This window comes from Zalophus californianus, chromosome 9 (genome assembly GCF_009762305.2).
Source record: "Zalophus californianus isolate mZalCal1 chromosome 9, mZalCal1.pri.v2, whole genome shotgun sequence".
NCBI classification, from domain to species: domain Eukaryota; kingdom Metazoa; phylum Chordata; class Mammalia; order Carnivora; family Otariidae; genus Zalophus; species Zalophus californianus.
In genome coordinates this window covers 127,675,153-127,699,573 of record NC_045603.1, presented here as the reverse complement: position 1 = coordinate 127,699,573, position 24,421 = coordinate 127,675,153, and the positions used below count along the sequence as shown (strand labels likewise).

The window sequence follows — 24,421 nt, the reverse complement described above, 5'->3', positions numbered from 1 at the left end:
GCTTGAACCCTCCGCATCTATCAACATATTTAGTAGAAAACAAAGCTTCACCGTCAGATTGGAGTATGCTCCCCACGGGCAACTACCCTCCTCCCGCTCCCCAAAACGAACAACACAAAAATAGTCATATAACTAACATGCCAGCTGGGCCATGCACTCCCAGAAGGAAAGGACTTTTCTAGCTTACCTGCGGGGGTCATGAACTTCCACGGAAAACTTCTTCTCTCTGAAATACAGGTTTTCCAACTGTCTCCATTGGAATATCTGGACAGAAAACAATGCGGTTTACGTTCAGGAGTGGTTGGCTCAGGGCTCCCGTCCTCTTTGCTGCTTAACTCCTCCAGCTAGCCGCTTCCTTATCAGAGGCTGCACAGTTGTTTGCACGCCCTCCGCCTCTTGCTGGAGACACACACACACACACACACACACACACACACACACACACACACACACACACACACACACACACACACACACACACACACACACACACACACACACACACACACACACACACACACACACACACACACACACGCCGCTCTCCACTGTGGGTGTGGATTTTCCTGCAGGTTTCTTAACGGGAACAAAACAAATTCTTTTCAAGTTGGTCCCCTCCGCTTTGCCTTTGTTGCATTATCCGAGACCGAGACAGTTCCCAGCTCCGCGGACTTTTCCCTCCAAAGAGAGGGGGTGAGCGGGGGCGAGCGGGGGCGCTAGGAGGGCGGGCCGCCGGGCGGGGAGCAGGGCCGCTCTAGGAGGGAAGCAGGAGCCGTCTGCGCAGCGCTCAACTGAGCTTCCTCCCTCCAGTGCTGAAATGGGAAGGCGGTCAAATTCCCAGCCTCCCATCGGGACTCCACTTCCTGCCCACTAATGTGGAAGAGCTCGGACTCGCCCTGGCGATCCGGCTCGGGAAGCTTCCCCACGAAGGGCGGGAGCTGCTGGAACCTTATTTCGGGGCAGGCAACTCGAGATAACAATATGAGCTTGTCAAGCCCCGGCTTCTTTCTGCAGCACAAAGCAAATCCAGAGTCCGGCTGGCGGGATGCTGCCGCCAGGGGCTGGCTGCCATCAGAGAGGGGGGAGGTAGAAATGAGGCAGTTCTGTGAAGGGGGGGTGACGAGTTCCTGCCGCTGCCCCATGCATGCCCTCAGGCTCTGGTGGGCACCCCTCCTTGCAGGAGGGAGTCTGTTAACGAAGAAACTGACTGCAGGGTCTGGGAGTGATTAGGGCAGCCGTTCCCGGCGGGGGGAGGGGGGGTCCTTTCATCGGAAGAAAGTTACTGAACCCTCTGGAAAATGTCAAAAGAGGTTAAAGTTGTATGCACACACGCCTGTATTTCTATTATTTATGCTTACATTTGATACATTCCACAGCCCCTTCTAGACACCTAGAACTTGAGTTGATTTTGCCCAAAGTAGGGTAAAATGGGAATCCTGCATTCCTCTTCATCCTGGGAGTGGCTGATGCCTCTCTGGGGTCTTCCCGTTCTCTGCGCACCACATTGAGGCATATGCTTTTCAGGGTCTCCTCCTAGCCCCAGAATTCTCTCAGCTGGGGCTCCTGACACTCCCTGACCTCCCCAGTTTTTGTCTCCTTAAAAGATGTGACAGCGATTTCCCTGTGCCCCCATCAACCCTGCCCTTCCAGACCCAGACACGCCAGCTAGTCAGGGCTTGGCCAAAGGACTCCACCCCTTTGTCAAACTGGGCTGGAAGAAAAACTCTTTCAAGAATGGCTGCATTCTTTTCTTTTCACGACCTGCTCTGCCGAATGGTACAATTATTTTGTCTGCATAATAGGGAGCAGGACATCTACCCCTATGACTCTTTGGCCCACCGTTCAAAGACCATTTTGCTCTGAAGCCCAAGGAAAACTGTGCTTTTCTTTTTCTTTGAGCGTTGGTTCCAAGTGGGGGAGAGAGAGACATTTCAAGGCAAGCAAGTGACCCACAGCCCTACCTTGGCTCAGACAGCTTTGTGAGGTCACGGATGAAATGCCCCCTGAGTAGAGATCAAGTCACAGATCTGAGTCTCCCGCTCCTGTCGGATGCTCTGCTAAGCTCAATCCTTCAATGAAATACCTTAAGTTCCTCTCTGACTAACCCTCTCCCCTGTTGTTACTTATAGACATTTATAGACATAGATATTTATAGACATATAGACACCTGAACTTAGCCACAGACACAAAAACACCAGAACGAACAGACCCCAGACACTGACCTCCTAAACGGGAGGGAGTAAATATGTAGGACACAGTGGCCAGGCACACACGCCGGGGAGTCTGACTGCATCTGTGTGAATACAGGGTCCCCTACATCCAGGCTGTTTGACCTTAGGCAAGTGACCATACCCCTCAAGCCTCAGTTTCCCCATCTATACAATGGCAATAATGCCCCTCCAAGGTAGGAGCAACAGATCCCCCACACGGTGTCAGCACAAAGTAAGTGCTCCATGAGCTTCATCCTAATGTGATTCCTAACTGTTCTCCTTTCTTCCAAGTCTTGGCAAATAACAGAGAATAACCAAAATCATGTTTTCCTTAAATTTCCGAACTCAAGAGCTGACATCAGGGTTTAAGAAAAATAAAATTTGATTATTCGCATGCCGGAAACCCTGGACTGAAGTGTACAGAATTACTCCCCTGCCCCCCCTCCTGTTCCTCTCTGAAAAACGGGGTGGAGGGCAGGTGGCTGTTCCCTCAGGGGGACCCTCGGCCCCTGTGCCGCACCCATCTTGGCCATGACCGCTTCATGTGTGTGTGATGATACGTGCTCAGAAGAGCCCAGTGCTTGGTTTGATGTTCTGCTGTCTCCAGCCCACTAAGTTTTGATCAAGCGGCCCCGCAAGTCGTACTGCTGGTCCCAGTCTTTGGTCCTGGCTGGTGCTGGGGCCCCAGACTCAGTCCTGGGCTGGGCAGCACTTCGGGTAAGGGGCCTTCTTGGAATCTGATGGGGGGACTTCCAGGGGCTTTCTCCTCCCGGTCATGAGGAAAGAAGACAAACCTGCGCTTCTGAACACCTCACCTGGGCTTTTCGTGTGGTGCCCCCTCCCACTGGGCGGAGAAACCCAGAGCCCATGCTCAGAGGGCTTGGTGCCCTGGCACCTCCTCTCTCCCTCTCCTTGTAGAGCAGAAGGCAAGCCGAGCCTCCCCTGAGGGGCTCCCAGCTGCTGGTGCTGTGGAGAGCCTCACCCCTGCCCACTCTGCCAATGGGCCCCAACATAAGCAGCAGTATTTTTGATCACGTTCAGCAAAACAGGAAAGAAAAGCCACCATATAGGACTAAAAAGATTTGGTTTTATACTTCCTCCTTACAGTCACATTGTTGCTCATTTGTAAAAATAATTCCGGGCTCAGCTGTGGTCCTGCTCCCGGCACGGACCCTGGTGGCCTGGCTCCTGGCATCTCTCTGGGATGCTATATGCTTGCAGACATTTTCTAACAAGGGGCAGAGCGGGAGCTATCCTTCAGGTCTATTCTAAGCAGGGAGTCTGTTTGCAAATCAAACACTGGGAAGGGAGGGTGGGAGCGAGGTGAATGAATGGACAGGTGTTTTTGGACAGAATTGCACTGGGGCATTAACGGGGTTCCAGGAACAGAAGAGGAGGTGCTCATGTGGGAACACTAGCCTGATCCTTTTCGCCTCACGCAGGGGGGAATGGGAAGGGCTAAGGACCAGGGTACGATGGCCGCTAAACATCTCTCCACCTCCCCCGACCTCCCTGTGCAGCCAGGCAGCTGTTGGCCACTAGGGCCTTCACCCCTTGCTGTAAATGCACTGTCCCTTCCTGGAGGGCTAGGCTCTTCTGTCCCCAGGTCCCTGTGCCCCACAGCTCAGAGGTCCAGCCTGCTAAACCCTCCACTCTGAAGCTGACAGAGTACAAGCAGCGAACAGATGTTCGACCTTGCCTCCTCTTTGTAAACAGGGTCCACTGAGCTCTGATGTGCCGGTGTTGGAGGCGGCTCCCGATCATCTGTGTCATTTCAGAGAGCCTCCCTGGCTTGCTGCAGCTGTCCTAACCCAGCTACCAGTTAAAGCCATTGATGTGCTTTGTGAATCCACATGAAGACACATCACACACACACACACACACACACACACAATCATTATGGCTCAGCTAATTCCTTTATGATTTTGCATGACCTTTGTGACCACTGAAGCCCATGGAGCTAATTAAAAGCTAACATACTGGTTTATCAATAATCAAAGGATTTATTAATTAATGCCTATGAAATCAAGGCCTTTCTAACGCACCTGGGCGTCTTTAAAGCTCTGCAAACATCACTTCTTTGATCTTTCAGCATCCTCCCAAGAAGAACGAGTGGGAAATTTTCCTCCTGGGGAAAGTGAGGCCCAGAGAGATTAAGGGGCACTGCCTAAGGCCACACAGCAAGTCAGTGAAGGAACCAGAAGCAGGAGTCAAAGGCACCTGGCCCATTACTCTATGTTCCTTTCCACATGGGCCCCCCAATTAGTGGGAACAGCTCTGACTCACTAATGGCTGGGTAACTTTATGAGTGGAATTATTTTTACAAATAAGCAGCAATGTGACTGTAAGGAGGAAGCATAAAACCAAATCTTTTTAGTCCTATATGGTGGCTTTTCTTTCCTGTTTTGCTGTACACGATCACAAGTACTGCTTCTTTCTCCTCGTATAGAGACCTGGATTTCTCTGGTTTCCTGTACAGCGAAGCCTCGGTAAATTGCAGCAGTTCATCAAGGACTAACAAACAACAAGAACGAGGAGTAAGAACAGCCTTTAGTAATTTGGGCCTGCCCTGAAAACAAAACCTTAGAGAAACTGTCCAGGGGTGGTTTCACTGAGACAGTGTCTGTCACCCTTGTGGGGACCACAGCTGGTACCAGATGTGATTTGTAGTTTTTGACCCTGACACGTGATTCCCAAGTGATCACGGGCTCTCCACCTCTACTTTCTAATGTAGAAAACAGGGAGATGGGAGAAGTTTATCCACAGAGAGCAAACAAGAGTGGCTAATAAATACCGCCTTTGAGCCCTGAATGCAACAGGGTCCACTATAAACACTTACTGAGCAGACCTGGGTACTGGATCCTATTAGCTAGTCTGCTGGATTCCCACATCCTGTGTGTCGCTGAAGGTCAGGGCAGAAAACAGCTAATGTCCACTGCCCACCCCTGCCCTTCCCCCAAGCCCTGTTCCTTCTGGGTGTGAGAAGGCACGGCAGGGCCAAGTGTTTACGGAGTGCCGGAACAGCACGTGGGGTGGTGGACAAGCTCTCGCAATGATGCGGACATAAAGTCCTGACAGGAAGCTTGCTTTAATGGCTCCGACTCTTGAGCAGGACTTCAGGGAGCCTGTCTTCCTCCTGTCCCTGAGGCTGAGTCACCAAGCTTCTTAATGACCTCTGAGTAACTTCCTGCTTCTACTGGGGGCGGCGGGGGGAGGGGGACTCTACAGAACCCCAGCAGCCATCTGCTCTGGCGTCCTCCTTCCACAGATAAAGCAAGCCCAGTGGAGAGAGGTTAGGGGCCGGGCAGAGGTTAAATAAGCAACTGATGTCAGGACTCATCCTGGGACTGGGTCGTCCTGGGCTCTAACACACCAGGAAGACCCGACGATGAGCGAGAACCAAATTGTTGCAAGCTGATGGGTAAGGACATGATCGGAAATAATCCCTTCTTCAAAGGCAGTGTCAAGATCCCGCATGCTTTCCAAGCATCAGCAAAGAGTTCTCTCTTAAAAAGAATTAGCCTCATGGCCAGGAATAATCTCCGAGCTCAGAATGAAACATACAAACTAGAAAACTCACTTCCTTGTTTCATTTCTGCTCTGTTCGCCTTCTAGAAGCAGGGCTGTCACTCACAACACGGTGGGCTCACACCATCTATCAGGGTTGTTGGTGTTTTTAACAGCAGTTGCACAAGGATTCAATATAGTTTACTTTATACATAAAGAAGAGAGCTGAGGCCCTGGGCTTTTAGGCCACATCTAATCCCTACCCCTCTCCAATCTTTCGAGAAGTGGGTGTCTACTTTGTGCCAACCCACGCTAATAGGAAAGAGGACGGACATGATGCCTAATGCCTGTTTATATTTGTCAAGAGCTCACAATCTCATTGGGAAGACAAGCCAGACAAAAAGTAGACTGTAGAGCAGTGATACAGCAATTTAACCTTGTGATGGTGCTCAAAATTATCTAGTTTCTAGGTGAGACTTTTAAAACTCTACAGAGGCACCACACTACCTTATTCAGATAGGTTTCATGCTTCTGCCTCAGATAATCAATATTCATGACCATCGCTTATTCTCTACTGTTTCAGTTTATCATTTTTAGAGGCAAGAACTCTGGCTTGGAAGTCAAGAGGCCTCGTGATAGTCCTGACTATGTCCCTCTACATCTTAGATGCCTTTACCATAAAACGGGGAGTGTGTGTGCACGCACATAGGCATTCCTAGATCCTATGCACGGGTTGAAGGTCAGCACTGTAAATCCAGGGAGTATCACAGTGCTACTCCTTGGAATTTAAAAATAAAGTTGGTCTTAAACACTTCCTACTTCTGAAACCGCACAGAGCAATACTGATTAAAAGCATGGTTTTCAAAGCCATACGGTCCACCACTCACTGGCTGTGTATTCCGGCAATGTCATTTCTTTGCATCTTAAATTTCTCATCTTTGAAATACTACGACTAACAACAAGTTTTTTTTTTTCCATAGAGTTGTTGTATTAATGACTAGATATAAAGTGCTTAACATGGTGTCCAGTACACAGCAAAAAGTACTAGTTATCATGTGCTCTCTCTTCATCATCTACAAACCAGTAGCAGTCTTCACGTCAAAATACAGTTCTGAACACACATTAGCCCAAAGTACAGGTCATGTTTAAAGAGATGGCCAAAATGGTGTCATTAGCCTTCTAAAAACTGTTTTCTGTTACTTGGATTTTTCACAATGCAAGCATCAGCCTAACCTGGGCTCTTGTTCATTGCCTTCCAGTTGGCGTTTGCTATCTTCTCTTCGGGCTCTTTGGTTCCAGTTATCCAGCCAATTCCCAGGTCCACTGCAATTTTGACCAGAGTCAGTATTGACCATTTACCTACTATAACTTATTAGCTCAAGACATTAACCCTGGGAAGAAAGCATCCTACCATAATCCGGCTGAGTATTACATGGAATGGGGCTATACTGGGAACCAAATCAGGCCCTCCAACATGGGCAAACTAGGTCCACAGATAATGAGCTTAGGAAGTGAACAGGAGTATGGCCTTCGTTACCTGCACTGAAGGAGGGCTCCTTGGCCTCTATCTTCTTCTGGGAGGGCCACATAGCCAGCAAGGAAAACAGTGGCTAATTTTTCTCAGCAGCCAGACGTAATGGAATCAAGATGTCCCCCCAGCTGGCTGCCTACTCCTGTCAGACTCCATAAGCTCGAAACTGATTTGGTTAATTCAGTGACAGATGCCCAGAGCGCCAGGCCTTGACCCTTTAATGGATGACCTCTTTTTAACCCATCAGAAACCCCTTAGCTTCCTTTGGCTTAAGCGTCATTACTCGGGGCAGAGAGAGAAAGAGGGTCAACAAGTACTTAACAGGCCCAGAGAAACAGGTCACTTTCTTTTCCCCATTGGACTACATTGCCTTTTATTGTTCTCCCGGGGGGGGGGGGGGCACCTCTATTATCTTGTGTGTACTTTGGTCTTTCTTAAAGAAGAGACCTTACCAGAAAGCTTTGGCAAACGTAAAAACCTTAAAGAGAAGCTGAAAGTGTTTTTCCCTTATCCTTGGCCTCCTGATGTAATTTCTTCCCTCCCCAGAGTGTGTTTCTGGGGGATGCTTCAGGGTTAGTGTTGAATGGAGAAGTTGCCCAGTGATTCTTTTTTTTTTTTAAGATTTTATTTATTTATTCATGAGAGAGAGAGAAGCAGAGGGAGAAGCAGACTCCCGCAGAGCAGGGAGCCCGATGCGGAACTCGATCCCAGGACCCTGGGATCATGACCTGAGCCAAAGGCAGACGCTTAACCATCTGAGCCACTCAGGCGCCCTGCCCAGTGATTCTTGATATCTAGATCTAGCTTTGCTTTCTCTTTCTTTCTAAGCAATGAGCGCTGTGGCCCGGTTTTGTGTAGCTCACCTCTCTGAGCTCACGGCTTTCCTTTAAGAAACACTCAAAGCTCAGGGGCGGGGGTGGGGGGGGTGGGGGTGGAGGGATGGGTTAAATAGGAGATGGGGACTAAGGAGTGCGCTTGTCGCAACGAGCACAGGGTGATGTAGGGAAGTGTTGGCTTGCTATGCCGTACACCTGAAACTGGTATTACACTGCATGTTAACCGAAATGGAAGTAAAAACTTAAAAAAACACACCTTCAAGGCTAATCACACCTGCCCTGACTTCTGTCAATGGGATGCTTCATACAGGGAATTAATGAGACATCTGGCACATCTGGAGGGAAAATGATGAGCATTTTCACCTGCAATGGCAAAGACCTCTGGATTGCTGTGAAGGGTTTTTGGTTGCTTTGGGGGAAAACCTGTATTTTTCTATTGTGGGGGGAGAGGGGCTGGTTGTCATGAGTCCTCTTATGCCTGGTGGCTCTGTCCGGAGGTGTGGCCTTACAGTAACACCTGATTTCTCAGGTGGAGGCCTCTGACTCCATGAAGATGGAGACAGGATGGAGAAGAGCGGGTTGGCAAGCAGTTCTACCATGGAAAGGTAGACTCTCACAACTAAAACGGTTTCATCAAGCTAAAGAAAAAAAAAAGCCAAAATGACAGTCCTCTACCTTAAAAAAAGATTAGTAAGGCAGCAGGGGCTCTTTGGGAGGAACTAGGAGCAGCTTATGTGCACTTTAACACACCTTGTGCTTCCAGAGTTGGCCTACCCCTTAGGAGGGGGAAGGTCTTGCAGACCGTGGTTTTTGCGGGTTCCAGGAGGGAGGCAGCTGGCCGGCTGCTGGCTGGCTGCTGGGAGCTCAGGGGGTGAGCTCCGGGTTCTCCTGGCTGGAAGCGTCTTACAGCTTCGGCTGAGTGGGCACCGGACCAGGGCTTGGCAGCCTGCTTTTCGAGGCAGCCTGCAGCAGAGAACACTTGTGGTCTCACAGTGGGGACTGCAGCCCGCAGAGGCGGGGAGGCCGGCGACTGCCCCACTTCAGCCGGACCGGCTGCTGGAGGGTCTGGGCCCTCCCGGGGACAGAGGCACGGAGGGCCCGGGGCTGAGCCGCCAGCCCTACGGGGTGCGGGTGGGGGCCCTGCTGGACTGTGGGGATTTCTCCCTCCAGATCTTGCTGGAGTTTTGTTCCTGCACCACCGTGTTCCTTCCCAGAAAGGGGGAGGGCAGGAGGCTTCCTAGAGGTGAGGACTTGGACTCTAGATTTTCTGTCTTTCCAGAAGGGCTGGTCCTGTTTAAAAAAAATTTTTTTATCCCCTCTTCCTTAGATTCTGAAGTGCGCAGGTCAGCTTGGGGGAACTGTGCATTTAGGGGAGGTGGGGGGAGCCGAGGAGGAAATGGATACTTGGACGCAGCAGCCTGCTCCTACCTGGGCTTTCTTACCATGCTCTCCCCACCCCCAGCCTGTTCTGGATATTCACGTGTGTCCTTCTGCCAAAGCAATGACCATCCTGTATCGAAAGGGTCTTTTCTTCTCCTCAAATGTCTTCTCTACTAGACTGTAAGCCTCCTGAAGGTACTTTCCTGGCACCTAGCACAGTGCCTGGGGGCTTATCAGGCACTCCAACAATGGTCTGTTGGGGCAGTGAAGAGCTTAGGAGTATTATGGCAACCGAAGCTCAGAGAGGTTAAGACACTTTCTCAAAGTCACACAGGTGATAAGGGCCCAGATCCCAGCTCCCATCACTTATCCGTGTGCTCAACATCCAGGCAATGTCCACACTATGAAGAACCTCAGGGGCTGGACCTAGACAACTGGTTACAAATAGATCTCTCAACTGGGAAGGCATGTGGCAACAGGGAAGTGGCAGTGAGGGCCAGCCCAAGAGCCGCAACCTAGGAACCACAGCCCTTCCCCCTCCTGGCAGCCCTGTCTGAGCTAAACTCTAGTCCACGGTCAACCAGGGAAGTCTACGGTTGCATGCTGGAATTCACCAGACCTGGAGTGACTCCCACAACTCATTCTGCCCACAAACTGCCTGAAGTCGGCTCTTTGTGAGGCCCGACGTGGGGCCCCCTGCCGTAGGGTCTTCTACCCCACCTGCAGGCGCCCATGTGGAGCCCCAGGGAGCCGGGCCTGAGGGCCTCATGACCCTCTTCTGGTCATGCCAGCATTTGGGGTTCAACAGGCTCACACTTTCAGGAAGGTGAGGTTAGCCTGGGTTTCCCCTCAGAATCATGCACATTAAAAAACCCCCCAAATCTCACAGAGCTCCCTATCGCATGGCTCAGCAAAAACAAGCTCCTAAGTTCTCCCCAAGACAAAGAGAAAGTTACTGGAGTCAACAGGCAAAGTTTCCCAGCAGAGGGTTTCCTGCTTGAGAAGGAAAAGGCCTCCAGCCTCGCCAGCGTGACTCCACAGCCCGCAGTATTTCAGCGATGCACCCCTGATGTCCAAGGACTGTTAGCTTTTTGGGTCCTTTTGGTCCAAGAGGCAGAAAAAATAAAATCGAGGGATGGTCCAGATGGAACTCCTTATGCTTTTCATCTTCCCATCAACAAACCTAAGCTGTGAAAAGCTCCAGTACCTCCCTCTGCCCTCTCACCAAGGGCTTCACTCTCACTGGAACCCTCAAACCCTTCCTTGCAGGAGCGACGTGCTTGTCCTGATGTCCACGAGGCCAGTGCACGCACGCACGTGGACACGTCCCCGCAACCGGCAGTGGGACGCAACACGCTATACTCGGCTCTGCTTTTACTCACTGAGCGGCTATTTATGGAGTATCTCCCATGAGTCAGGCACTGTGCTAGGCAGCACACACATGGTACAGGGAAAAAAAATAAAGACAAAAATCTCTGCATTTTTCTGAGGGGGTAGGCGGGCAAATAAATAAAACTACACAGTATGGAAGTCCGAGGAAAATAGGTTCCAAGGACAGACAGACCATAGGATGGGGCTGCCACGGTTAGTAAGGTGGTCGGGGAAGGCATCACCGGCGCGCCATTGCAGTGCGTTCAGAAGGAAACTGGGGGCAAAGCCATATACCTTATGAGAGGATATGGCGAGCGCAAAGGCCCAAGGCACCCCTTGTGGGCGTGTGTTTGCCACGCTAATGCAGAAAACACGGAAGGAAACATTAGAAGACAATGGAATACTCTTTAGCCATGAAGAGGAAAGAAGTCCTAATTCATGCTACAACATGGATGACCCTTGGAAACATTCTTCCAAGAGGAAGAAGCCAGACTCAAAGGACGCGGATTCTAGGATTCTACTCACATGAAATGTCTGGAAGAGGCGAATCCACAGAGACAAAGTAGGTTCAGGGTGCCTAGGGCTTGCAGGGGGTGACGTGGGGAGTGACCAAGAGCTCCCTGTGGCTTTTCTACACGTTTGACGGGTCCATCCTAGTCTGGATTGATCACGAATCACGGGATGCTCTTTGGTTAAAACTTCACAAAGCTAACTACTTAAAAGGAGCCAGCAGTCCAAGATAGAGGCCCCCTAAGGCCCGGTGGTGCCCCTTCTCCGTAAGAGGCACTCCCAAGCGGTCGGAAGATTCCCCTACCAGGGTCCGCCTCTTGGAGTTCCTGTGTGGCCTCTGCAAATGACAAGGGACCTCCCCCAGCTCTGGCATCTTGCGGGGGAGAGTGTGAGGGGTGTTCTCCTCAGCGGCTGCAGGACCTGTAGTCCTTCCCGGAGTGGGCTGGTGAAAAAGCTGGTCAGGGAGCTGGTTTCCCAGCCCCACAGCTGCAAGCATAAAGTCAATGATGTGCCTAAACATATTCATGTGTGCAGCCACGCAGAGGCAACTCCCTCAGCTGGGGCTCCTAAGGCCTCCGCAGCCAGGGCTGGGTTTTGGTTTCCAGTCAAACAAGAGGCCTGGAAAGACGGGAATTCAGAGCTCCCCTGGCTCTTTGTGCTCCCGATAAAAGGCCGGAACAGAATATCCAGCCCAAGGAGGCTCAGTCTGCTCTGGTCAGGGGGAGTCCATGGACCACATCTGATGGTAGCTTATGTTTTCTAGAATGATTATAGGGATTGGTGAGGGGGCTTGCAAAGCCCCACGGAGCCATCAGAAACACCTGCTGGCGATGCTGGAAAGAACTGGGTGGCGGATGGTCCAGGATTTCACCGGCCAGGGCTCTCTGGAGTCGCCCCAGGTGTTGGCTCAACACAGGCTTGTGACGAGCTATGCTGTGTGGGGGTGACAATGCTCCAGCAGAGCCATAATGCGGGATATGGAAATGGAGGCAACAGCTGAGGCTTTAAGATGATCTTTCTTCTTAGAGGGACCAGTGAGCAGACCGCCCAGTAGTGGAGGCCAAAAAAGGGTCAAGAGCAGGCTCGACAGGCCAGCACGAGCCTGGGTCTGCTGGGACAGCCCTGGTTGGTCTGATGTCGTGGTGTGATTGCTCACTGGTGCCGTCAGTCACCATCTAAAGTGTCCTGGTTTTGATATGAAAACCCTGTGGCCACAAAAATACGAACAGTCTATGATTCCACTCAGATGAAGTGCCCAGAGTCGTCAAACTCACAAAGTGGAACGGTGGGTCCGGGGGCTGGGGGGAGGAGGGGCGGGTGGTTGTTTAAGGGGGACAGAGTTTCCGTCTTGCACCATGAAGGAGTTCTGGAGACTGGCTGCACGACAACGTGGATATACTTAATACCAAGGAACTGGACAAGTAGGAAGGTTCCAATGGTAAATTCTATGTGCATTTTATCACAATTAAAAAATTTAAAAAAATTTTTTTAAGCCTTACAGTTTAGATGACTTGAAACTCCTCACTCTCAATTGGGGTATAAAACGTTTGAGGGGCGCCTGGGTGGCTCAGTCGGTGAAGTGTCTGCCTTCGGCTGAGGTTGTGGTCTCGGGGTCCTGGATGGAGTCCTGCATTGGGCTCCCTGCTCAGGGGGAGTCGGCTTCTCCCTATGCCCCTCCCCCTGCTGTTTTTGTGCAAATAAATAAATAAATAAATAAAATAAAATCTTTAAGAAAAGAAGCTTTAGAAAGGTGGAATCTGAGGGACAATGTCAGGGGGAGAGAGGTGTGCTGTGAGCCTCCCCTGCCCGGGGAGGGAAGTGAAGGATGCTTTCTGCAAACCTACTGAGAGAGAGCTCACTAGGGGCACCGGGAGAGCTTGAGGGGTGCCTCCTGAAGTTAGGGGAACCAAAAACCACTGCCTGACTCCTTCCTGCTCCAGAAATCGAAACAATGAGAAGTAGGCTTGGCCAGGTGAACAGGAGAAGGGAGAAGATTTAACTTTAAGCCAAGCTTGGAGCTTTGGTTGTTAGAAAGGACTAGACACTCTAATTACTTAATGAAATTAATTTTGCTGCTCAAAGTGACCGTGAGGCTTTGTATTTAACACTTGGAAGTGATCCAACAAGTCACAGGACTGCCCCTGTTTTTAATCTAGGGAAGAACCCATTTTTAACAGTGTGAGATAAAAGAGATTTGCCCCTTGAGAGTCCCAGGTGATCAGTGTTCTTGTTAGACTAGCAAAGTCTTTGGATTTTCACAAGCCAGAGATAACGAATCTGTTGCTAAGTCCCTGCTGGCTCATGGTTCCTCTGGAGTGGGTGAGATTACTGGATGCTCCTTAGCAGAGGTCTGGGATCCAACAATAGTGTTTGGTTTTGATTTGCTTCTTCACCTTGCATCCCAGGTCAGTGGGGCTCCCTGAGTAGCGGGAATCTGTTTCTGTGACTTATTTAGAAGACAGACAGTCTCCAGGGGGCTGCTGCCCTGTCTGGCTGGGTGTTTCTTTGCGTGCTACGAATACCTAGGCTTGTGTTTGACCCCTACTCTCCACACCATCACTGTGGATGTTTATACGGCCTCCCTCATGCTGTCGCATGCGCCTGTCCTCGTTGGGAGGAAAAGAAGCCTGAGACCAGGCATTGCTCTGGGAAGCGGATGAGCCCTGGGAGACCTCAGGCTTCACAAAAGGGACAGGCGTGTCACTCAGGGAGAACAGCTGCCTCTGCTCATCAGGTCTCCCTTGGGCTCTGTCGCAACTGGGCAACCATCAAAGACAGGGGTTCGCCTACTTAGATATGGGCATTTTCTCCCTCTACCACTTTCTTCTGAGAGAATATTGCCTTTCATTCTTCCTTTTGTTAACTGCTCCCTTCTAGCTTTATGACAAGCTCGCCCCTTGCTTCATTCTCTTTAACTGTTTCTAATCTCTTGATTCTCCCCCACCTCAAGAGTCTCGACTGTCTATATTAGCCGCCTTGCTGATGAGGAATCCGCGGCCTGGAGAAGTGACTCGTCTTGCAACCCTAGGGCTAGGACTTAGTTGTCTTGACTATCCTACTAAAATTAACGGTAGGAGGTGGGAACAGGAATGTGGTATACCCCCAAAGGGTTATGCCAGGCCTGGAGGTTAACCCCCACAAACAGTTCCCTTGGGGACCATCTGGGTGGCATCCTCAGGGCAGAGTGCACCCACCTCCAAGAGGTGCCTTCCAGCAGATGACCCCAGGAGAGATTTGGAGCCGCCTCTCCTAAAGGAATAATTACATTCCTCTCCTTCTGTAGCGCTGCCGAGAAACTGCTCTCCCATGACAGTTTCTTTCTAAGGATGACTCATCTGGATGGGGCAATGCTTTTATTTTCTGCTTACAGACATCATCTTCTGCAAAAGTGACAGTCTGACACCAGCATGTTGGGACAGTTCCAACAAGAATGCAACAAGATACAAGCGGTTGTCCTTGGAGATTTGGATAACTCAGGACTAGGTTCCAACATGGCCTTCATGGGGACTGGTGAGAACAGAGGGACCTTGGGTTCCCATATCCAGTGACCAAGAAAAAAATTCAGCCCTCTTAACGAAGAGAGATTGTTTGCTCTTTGTGGCAATTCTGCTGCTCAGGCCCCGTATAAAAGAGGCCACCGATATTTGCAATGTCAAGGGCAACAGCATTTTTAGAGAGAAGATACAGCTCAGAAGTAAACATTCAAGATGGAGGAAATCAGACTCTTATCTCATGGCTTAGTCTCCATTTCACAAATACAAGAAGAGAGGCCCACAGAGTGACTGGGTTATCACAACTTTTCTGAATATGCCGGAAGGACTTGTGGACACAGAGTGCGGAGTCCCACCCTCTGAGCGTCTGAGCGCATGGCTCAGGCAGGGACGTGGAGTGTGCACTTCTCACGGGTTCCCGGGGTGGATGCTGCTGGTCCACGGCCACGCTCTGAGAACCACGGCTATAAAAGCTACCATGCCCTACTGTCTAGCCTCTCCCTTCCGGACTGAAGGACTCATCCCCCCTTTGGGAATCGCCCTCCACGGTAGGGAGCCACCTTGCCCAAGGCCATGACCCCTTCCCTGTGGGTCCCTTGCCTCTGGTGATAGGGGATTAGGCTCGGCCCACCCGTCTCAGGGTGATGCTTGGTCCAAGACTGCATCATAGCTCAGCCTCCCTCTCTGCGTAGACCTGCTTCCTTCCCCTTCCCACCGGCATTGACCAGAGTATTTCCTGCGTGAGAATCCGCCTCTGACGCTGCTTCCCAGGGAGCTGGATGTGCCCCTTCTCAGAGGGAGGGTCACTTCAATGTCACCTGCTTGGAGAGACCACTCCTCACCATCCGCCACTCCGCCGCTCTTCTTACTGACTTGTTGTCTTCCTGGAACTGAAGACTCTGACACCGTGTGTTGCAGACTGCCTTCATGTCATCGTCGGACCATCGTCCCCACTGGGCCGTACACGCTGGGAGAGCAGGGGCCTCTTTCGTGCCCTAGAGCAGCACCTGGCCCACGAGAGACAGTTCTCAAATGGGGACCGTTTTATTGGAGAGGATTTCAAATCCGACGCCCTCGACGGAAGTTCCGAAGCTCCAGTGACTTCGGTTCTCGTGCAGGAGGAGAAACCGTGATTCCCATTCCAGACAGAGAATTCAGCCATGCCTCGTGTTGGTGCTTTGAGAACAGGAGGTCTCGTATTGATATTCTGGGAAGGGTATCTCAACTTCCTTAGAAGACCATTGCTTTTTCCCCACTTTCTCTTGGGGAGTTCAGATGGCAGGCTCTGGTAACGCTCTATGCCCCTCACCCCCACCCCCATTACCCTCCCGGCAGCCCTGCTCTGCGGCTTTGAAGCAGGCCCCTCTTGATGACCCATGGCCAGGGCCCGTTGCCTACACTCCCTGCACCCTTCTGGGTTGGCTCCGCACCAAGGGAGATCTCTGAACTGATAGGGGGCAACCAGAGGAGGTCCTCTGATCCAATACTGGGAAGGAGCAAAGGCTGAAGAATGCAAAATGCATGATGTGGGGGTTCTTCTCCCACACAGTGCACAGGCTGTGGTGTCCAAGAGGGATACAGAGAGTGGAATTGAGGGAGGCACCCACCCAGGGCCCGCCAAGGCAGAGGGCTCAGCAACCCGAAAATGAGTCAAGTACATCCAAACAGAAGCTGAAAAAGAAGTCGGCAGTGCACTTAATGGAGCGCTTATGGCTGAATAATGGAAGCAGGCTAGCTCCACTGGGAGTCAATTCACAGTTAATGGAATATTTCCTGTAAATATTATTTTCTCTTCCTGTCTCATCATCAAAAATCTTTACTAATCTGGGGAGGTGACAGTAATGCATCAATTCCCCGAGCTAATGCCCCTGCTTCTGAATTACTCTCGGGAACCCTAGTAAGCCCCACTGGCTGCTCGGGACAGGGGGCAGACCATTTACTGCGGTTCCTTCTCCTAATGTCTCAGAGGGGCCCCCCCAGGGCTCCTAATTGTGCATCTAAGTGTACATAAAAGCGCCCCTAATTGCATATCAAATAAATAAGTAAATGCTGTCTGCTGACCATGTAACAAAGAGCGCGCTGCCATTCCTCCCCAGTGGGCAGATTTCATCAGATGCAGGCTGGTCTGTGGGTCGCAGCCATAAGTGATGAGGCGCAGATATTGAACATCCCTTCTGGGGAGGGCTCTGGAGCCATGTGTCTCGTGCTGTTTGTTCTCTAATGCCTCAGACACAGCCCGCAGGAAGGATAACTCGCACCCTCCCGGCGCCCCACTCGGAAAGCCTTTTCTCTTGTAATTTATGATGGCTTCTGAAGGTTCCGTGGCTGGGGTGTCCACGGGTTTGAGGAGCGCCAACTACAGCAGCATGGCAAAGAAGCAGCTCAGCGTGGCACCGGGTGGGAGCAGAGTCCTGAGCACGGGACAGCCTGGTGTCGCAACACCTCTGGTCCTCGCGCTCCCAAGAAGGGACAGATTGTCCCAGAGATCCGGCTTTCAGACTTTCTCAGCTTTGCTCTAAGGAATGCAAGGTCCTCCTCAAAAAGAGAGAAACCGATGGGACAGATTTCATCCAGCCTATTCATCTCTGCCCGTGTGACCCAGTTCCTTGAGAGTTAATAACCAACACCTCCTCAAGATCTATCATGTAATTTTCATTCAAATGTTCATTCAAATGATGTCCGCGGCACATCACCACTTAGAGTCCCTTTACATAGCGGGCACTCAGTCTTTTTTTGATGCATTAGATCTCTGTTTGGCCATAAATGCAAACTAAGACGAAGCTCAAGATCGACTTCAACTGCCCAAACGCCAATCTGACCGTGTTTCATTCTCCCCTGAGGCCACGAGGACGGAGGGTAACTTGTCAAATCAAGAACCTCTTCCTTAGGCAGCGCCCCCTTGCTACACAGGCGTGCACATGCAAAAATGAAACGTAGCTAGGAGAAATGGGGTAAGATAATCTCTGCAGCTGCAAGATTTTATTTTCTGACTACTGTGACCCTCCTCCCCCTTCTCTTAAAGGTGCCAAAGCCACATTGGCAGATGCGTGGACACTGCGGTTCCTATACGCGCAACCCACGTTCTTGACTGTACATACAAACTGTCAAACCATAATGTGGAAAGAGAGGCGAGCTGAGGCAACCTGGGGGATGTTTCCAAGCGTCACACAGTATTTTAGTATGAACATCTTGGAGTTCAGGAGTGGGAGGCGGGCACAGGGTGGGAGCGAACACATCACTGGGGAAAGGGGAGAAGCAGAAGGATTTGCTGAGAGGTTGTGGCGGGATATTTAAGAGCATGTCACAAATTTGGATCCCTTAACTTTGGATACTGTTTGGGGTACTCCCCGAGGTTTTCAAAAGAATTCATAAATGCAAGCAAGGGCTCGTGTTCTGGGATATGTGAATGTATTGTAGATTTCTATTTTGATTTTGTTCTATTTGTGGATTCTTTAATTTTTGGTGGGCTATTCTTCTGCACATGCAGTTCTAAAATACTTCTGGGAGCAACCTGGGTGGCGCAGGTGGTTGAGCCTCTGACTCTTGGCTTTGGCTTAGGCCATGACCTCGGGGTCCTAGGATCAAGCCCCGTGTGTCATATCGGGGGTGGGGGTGGGGGTCCATGCTCAGCAGGAGAGTCTGCTCTCTCCCTCTGCACCACCTCCCCCCACCCACTCATGTGCGTGCTTTCTCTCTCTCTCAAAATAAATAACATCTTAAAAAATTAAAAAAAAAATACTTCTGAAGTTGGCCTTGAGCTTCTGAACATACACAAAAGCCAAAACACCCTTTTCAGGTGTCCCGTGTCTAGCTGCTCCTGACATGTGTGCCCTGAGGACAAAGAAGCTGGTTTTCTCCTGATGAACAGCAACGGCTTGTATTTGGGGCTGTGCTTCTGCAAGCCGGAGCCCATTTGTGTAGAAGGTTCAGGTAGCAGGTAGGAGCGTGTGATTAGGAAAGGACTTCCATGTTCTCTCTACTCCACCCGTGAGGGACTCTATGTTTTACTCCATGTCACCCAAAGCCATCAGGGGCTCAGAGTGATGATTAAGCAATTTAGGGGAGACTCTGTGACCACAATGGCAAAGTGCACCCAACTAGAGACACTGGAAAGAGCCAGGGTCCCACCCATTTCTGGACAGACAGCGATCAGCTACCCACCCCCCCTTTTTCAGTGGATCATATGGAAACACTTGAGTGGGTTCTCACGGGCGGCTTCTGAGTTCCTCTGGCTGTGTGGATGGTTTGCTGATGCATACCAGAGGATGCCTCCAGGCCGTCGGAAGGAAAGGCAGCAGGCTCAGCCTGTCGCTGCCTCTACTTGAATGTTGGCTCTCAGGATGGCGCTGTGTGTGACTGAGCTGCAGTAACTGGGTCAGAGTGTCAGGCAGGGCCTCTGCCGGGGCTGGAGGTGCAGCTGTTGCTACAGAAGGGCCTCCAGGCACAGAACTGGGCGCCACTCCCAGTCTCCTGAGCCGCGCTGGGGGCCTACCGTGGTGGAGCTCCGTCAGCCTGGGCCCTGAGTAGGGGTCGTGGTGTTGCTGGAAGGCCGCCCTCCCAGGAGCCGGCTGCCTCGCACCCTGGGTTCTGGGGCCCTGCGGCTCTCCCCGTGCGCAGAGGCGCTGCCAGACATACCTGCAGAGCCGGGCTGACCTTCCGCGAGTTTGCAAGGGAAGCACAGATGGCTTCCAGTTCGAACTCCGGCAGCACTGGGGAACTGGCTGGGCCAGAGACAGGGGAGAGTGGAGCCGGGCGGCTGTGGCACCTGCAGAAGGCCGGCCTGGAGCAGTGCAGACTGACTTCGGGCACTTTCTGTGTGACTCCGCATCAGCCCGCAGTAGCGTGCCCACACAGATCCGTGGGCGCGCAGCTCAGGTGCCAGGAGTGCAGCCTGCGTCCCCAGAGACTCACGGGTGCCTTCCACGTAACAGACAGACTCTTCCCGACGACGGTGGTGTTGATGTTGGGGGTGAGAAGGAAGAGGCTCCCTGCCACATTCCTGCCGCTGTGCCTCAACCCTGGCTCCAGTTTAGGTCTGGTTTTCCTGCAGGTCCCACCCTGCGTCTTTGCAGACAAGGACACTCCTCGGGCTAATGAAACTCAGGCATCTCTTCGTCTTCCAGCCCTTGCAAAGGACTATTCTTATTTCCTGTGCAATCTGTCCATTAATGTCTTAAAGAGGGCTCCCCAAATGTCATCGGGTTCAGGGCTGCGCCACCTGGTCCCGCCTCTGTCACACAGTGAATGTCATGGTGGGGAACCCAGCCCAAGTCTGCTCACAGCTACTGGAAATTTCTCTGGTGTGCCAAGTGTCACTCCCTCTCCATCTCCTCTCCACTGCCCGTTCAGTCTCTGGTTCAGTTATGCTTTGCAAATTCTGCACACTCTGGAGCTCCCACTGAATACCCCAACTGCTTACCTGTCACAGCAAACCCAGATGTCCCATCACGCCTCAAACTCTGCATGTCCTAAACTGCCCTTATATCCCGTACTCTGGCTGGGAAGCATCTTCTGACTGCCACCTTCTGGCCCCATACAACCGATCAATCTCGCCTACCTTCTAAACATCACCCTATTACTGACACCCTGCGCCCCTGCCACTTCTGGCCTATGCCACTGTAATTACGTCCCAGTTTGCAAGTTCTGCTGTGTATTTCTCCAGCTCATCCTCCACTCGCTGCCAGAGCAATGCTTCTAGGACAGTGAGACTCCAATATGGCCCCTCCTCTGCGTCAAATATTTGGTGGCTCTCACTGCCTCGAAGATGAAACCCCCTTCACAGACCCTTCAGGGCTCCCCCAGCTACCCTCTGGGGCCTCGTCAGTCTCCTCTCTGGCTGGCCTCCTCTGCCCCTTGCTTCCAGCCCAGTGGGGCTGTGTGCTTCTCCACTGGCCCGCTGCTCCCCTTCAGGGGCTTCCATGCACGCCTACACGCCCGCCTGCCCCATGCTTCCTGCTCCCACTCTACCGCCTGTGAACACTTTTCTTTCCTCCTTAAACCCAGTGACTCTCCTTTAATTCCACACCGACCCTCACGCAGAGCTCTCCTGGAGCACTTGGGGACACCAAAGCAATTATCATACGCTTCACTGCCTGAGGGCCTGGCTGGGCCTTGGGTTGTATCTTCTGTACCTCTACACCTTCCGCTCGGCTTGGCACATAACAAGTATGCAATAAACGTTTTTCTGAATGAGCAAATGAACAGCGACTTTGCTGGTTTGGTTGCTCCTCGATTAGTAACAGACTCAAGAATCTCAACTACTGGGGCGCCTGGGTGGCTCAGTTGTTTGGGCCTTTGCCTTTGGCTTGGGTCATGATCTGAGTCCTGGGGTCAGGTTCCCTGCTCAGCGGGGAGTCTGCTTCTTCCTCTCCCTCTGCTCCACCCCCTTCTCCCTCTCCCTCTGCCCCATCCCCACCTCGTAACTACTTCCTCAGAGGCCACAGAAACATCAGTTATTTTACATAACAACTCGGTTTGAGTACAGCCAATGGCCTGAATAAATACCCTGACCTTTTAACATTTTTATTTTGCTGACCTGGATAAACTCAACAAATGACAGTAAATCCTCTCAGTCAATGGCTGATTATCCACACCTTTGGCTTCGTACTTTTCCAGATCCTGAAGCCTGTCACAGAGTCCTACAGAACAGCGACAATTGATGGAGTCCCTGCAATGTGCCCGCCCTGAGTTTCCTGTCTATTGGGTGCTCATTAATTCTGTAATCTTCATTAGTACCTCAATTAGAGAAATGAAGCCAGCTTACACTTATTAGTAAATGAAACCAAATGCCAAAGAATACATGTTAGCATGTCTTTTCCACCCCCAGAGGGAGAGCAGAATTCTGCTGCATTTGAACAAACTCTGCTCACTGGCAGCTATGCGCATCGGCCTTGGTCTTCCACCAAGTGTGGGTGATTGGGAGCTGGAGGGATTGGAACCAGGGTTTCCTGAGAGGATCTAGGAGGGTTCTCAGCTCTTGCAAGCAGGAAAAAAGGCCAGGCAAGTTGCAAAGAGAGGAGAGTGGATGTCCAAAGAAGGAGGGAAGAGACCATGCAAGAAAAAAAAAAAAAAAAAGCACAGAAACATACAAAGGCCATGTGGGAAAGAGGCAGAGGGGAAACCGGAAGAAAAGAGACAGTGTGGAAGAAGCACAGACCCTGCGACTGAGAAAAACACAGAAGGAACAAATCACACAGGGCCCAATGCACGTCTGGCAGCATAGAGTGGCAACTGGAGAGCTCTGGGATTTAGCCATCGAACAACGTGCCCCTGGACAGCCAGGTCCCTACTGCACTCTTCCCAAGGGAGAGCACCCCCCTCACTTGCTCCGGATCTTTTCTTTGAACTTAACTGACTTACTGATCAACAGAGTAAAAATCCTCCCCAGCCAAGGGCCATTTTTTCCCCCTATCATTTTAATAAAGAAGCTGGCTAAGGCAGATGCTAAGCAGACAGCCTACGATAAGCTCAGATATGTAGCATGGATTTCCATCCCGTTTGTGGATAAAGAAGCTTGGAAAGCAATCCAGAATGACATAATGGACCAATATTGCTTTCTCTCTCCCACAGCAAGTGTGCTTTTGATAGACTTTTCATATGTATTTCGGGGCTTGAACTGCATACCGTCTTCTCCATTATTCTCTGCCAGAGGATCTGAATGACAGCGCTAGCCCAGAGATATTTTTCCATTATAACTTTTCAATTTGTTCTGGTCTGAAAAATGTGTGTAAATGAAAACAGAGAAAAGTCAAGCACCATGTCCCCTTCAAACATTCTGTTTTGTGTTTATGATGGCCTTGCAGACCCCACTCTGCTTCCCTTTTTTGTTTTTTGGCAAATGACCTTATTTTTTCCAGATTTCTGATCACTTCTAATATGCCATAAAATATTTATGCCATAAAATATGCCATAAAATATTTATAGGAATATCAAAATTCCTGCATACTTGCAGGAACGCCTCTGACACTTCTTTATTTTTCACCCTGTTTTGACCTACAATTTCTTCTTTTAGCTCCCAGCCACCAAACCCCCACCCCAAAAACAAAACAAAACAAAACAAAACAAAACAAAAAACCAACAAAGCGCACTGACAAGCTTTGGGAAAGCTCAGATTGGCCTCAGGACTGAAAAGAGATGTTCCCTCCGTTTCTCAAGTGCAGGGAGCCTCCACTCTCCCCGGCCAGGAAACGAAGTTAGAGGACAGTCCCTCAAAGCCCTTTTGCCCATCTGCTTTGGGAGAGCTGGGCCCGTCTCCTTACCTTAAATAATTGTAACAGCTCAGGTTTCCCTAGTGACCAGGAGAAAAAATATTTACCCGGGAACTCAGACTGGAGGACTGTGGAGTAATTTGTATACACTCAAATTAGCAGGGGCTTGGTGAGCCCGGAGGCCCTGAGGCTGCACGGTGTAATATTTTTACTCCCTTTTCTCTGTGAGCCGTCCGCCCACAGAGGAGAGAATGCTTACCTTCCGCGGCTTCACTTTATCGTGGTAGTCATACTGGAAGATTCCTTTGTAGCTCAGTCCCAGCCACCACGGTATCCCCTGCTTGTCCTAGGGCACCGAAAGGAGGGCGGGTAAATACAGGGCCGGAGAACACACACAGGAACCAAGGGAAGGCCTCCTGGCTCATGCGATAACAGAGGAAAATACAAATCCCTTGATACGGGTGGAGCCCACCTCTCTCCTTTTCACCTTAACAGATGCGCCACATCATCAGGTGATGCTTAGTTACATGAACAGGTGCCGTGCAACATGCCCTGGGGTGGGGACCCAGCTCTGTTCCTAACCAGCAGCACACCGTGATCCTCCCCGCCCCCCTTTATGAGTAAGTGACCAATGCCTTGTTCTTGGTCCTCCTTCTAAGACTCCAGGTTTCACCACAACAGAAAATCTGAGAGCATTCTAATAAAATGACCTTCTGAGCCGAGAAACTGTCATTGACTATCAGAGCTAGAAGGGACCGTGGAGAAGTTGACTCCTCTAATTTTTTAGAGACTTTCTTTATTCTTTTTTTTTTTTTTAGAGAAGTCTGAGGTTCATAGCAGAATGGAGAGGAAAGTACAGAGATGTCCCATACACCCCTGCCCCCATACCTGCAGAGTCTCCCCCACTATCAACATCCCCACCAGAGGGGAACACTTCTTATAACTTGATGAACCTACATTGATACATCATGGTCACCCAAAGTCCAGAGTTTACATTAGGGTTCATTCTTGGTGTGGAATCCTCTATGAGTTTGGACAAATGTATAATGATGTGTATCCACCATTATAATATCATTTGGAGTAGCTTCACTGTCCTAAAAATCCTGTGTTCTCCCAACTCGCCCCCTCTCCCCCTCCCAGGTTCTGGCAACCAGTTTTGCCTCGTCCAGAATGTCATATCCCAGAATGTCATATCGTTGGAATCACACAGTATGTAGCCTTTTCACCTTGGCTTCCTTCACTCAGTAATATGCATTTAAGATCCTCCAATTTTAAAGACAAAGAAGTCAAAGCAAAGGGTTGGTCCCGCTCCATTCAGGATCCACCCCATCTCTCCAGCAGGCCAATGGCAGGGGCCACCAGGTGGTCCTGCTCATCT

General features: G+C 50.8%; 1 protein-coding gene across 9 annotated transcripts in view; it reads right to left on the bottom strand.

The window, feature by feature from the left end:
- The window catches only part of FRMD4A (FERM domain containing 4A), a 598,644-nt gene that overhangs the window by 68,492 nt on the left and 505,731 nt on the right, over positions 1-24,421 (bottom strand). For all 9 annotated transcript variants that reach the window (XM_027595361.2, XM_027595362.2, XM_027595364.2 and 6 more), the window contains 2 exons: positions 23,303-23,389; positions 188-264 (listed from right to left, as the gene is read on the bottom strand). In XM_027595361.2, coding sequence (XP_027451162.1) covers positions 188-264; positions 23,303-23,389 — 164 coding nt within the window. The remainder of the gene's footprint in view (positions 1-187; positions 265-23,302; positions 23,390-24,421) is intronic.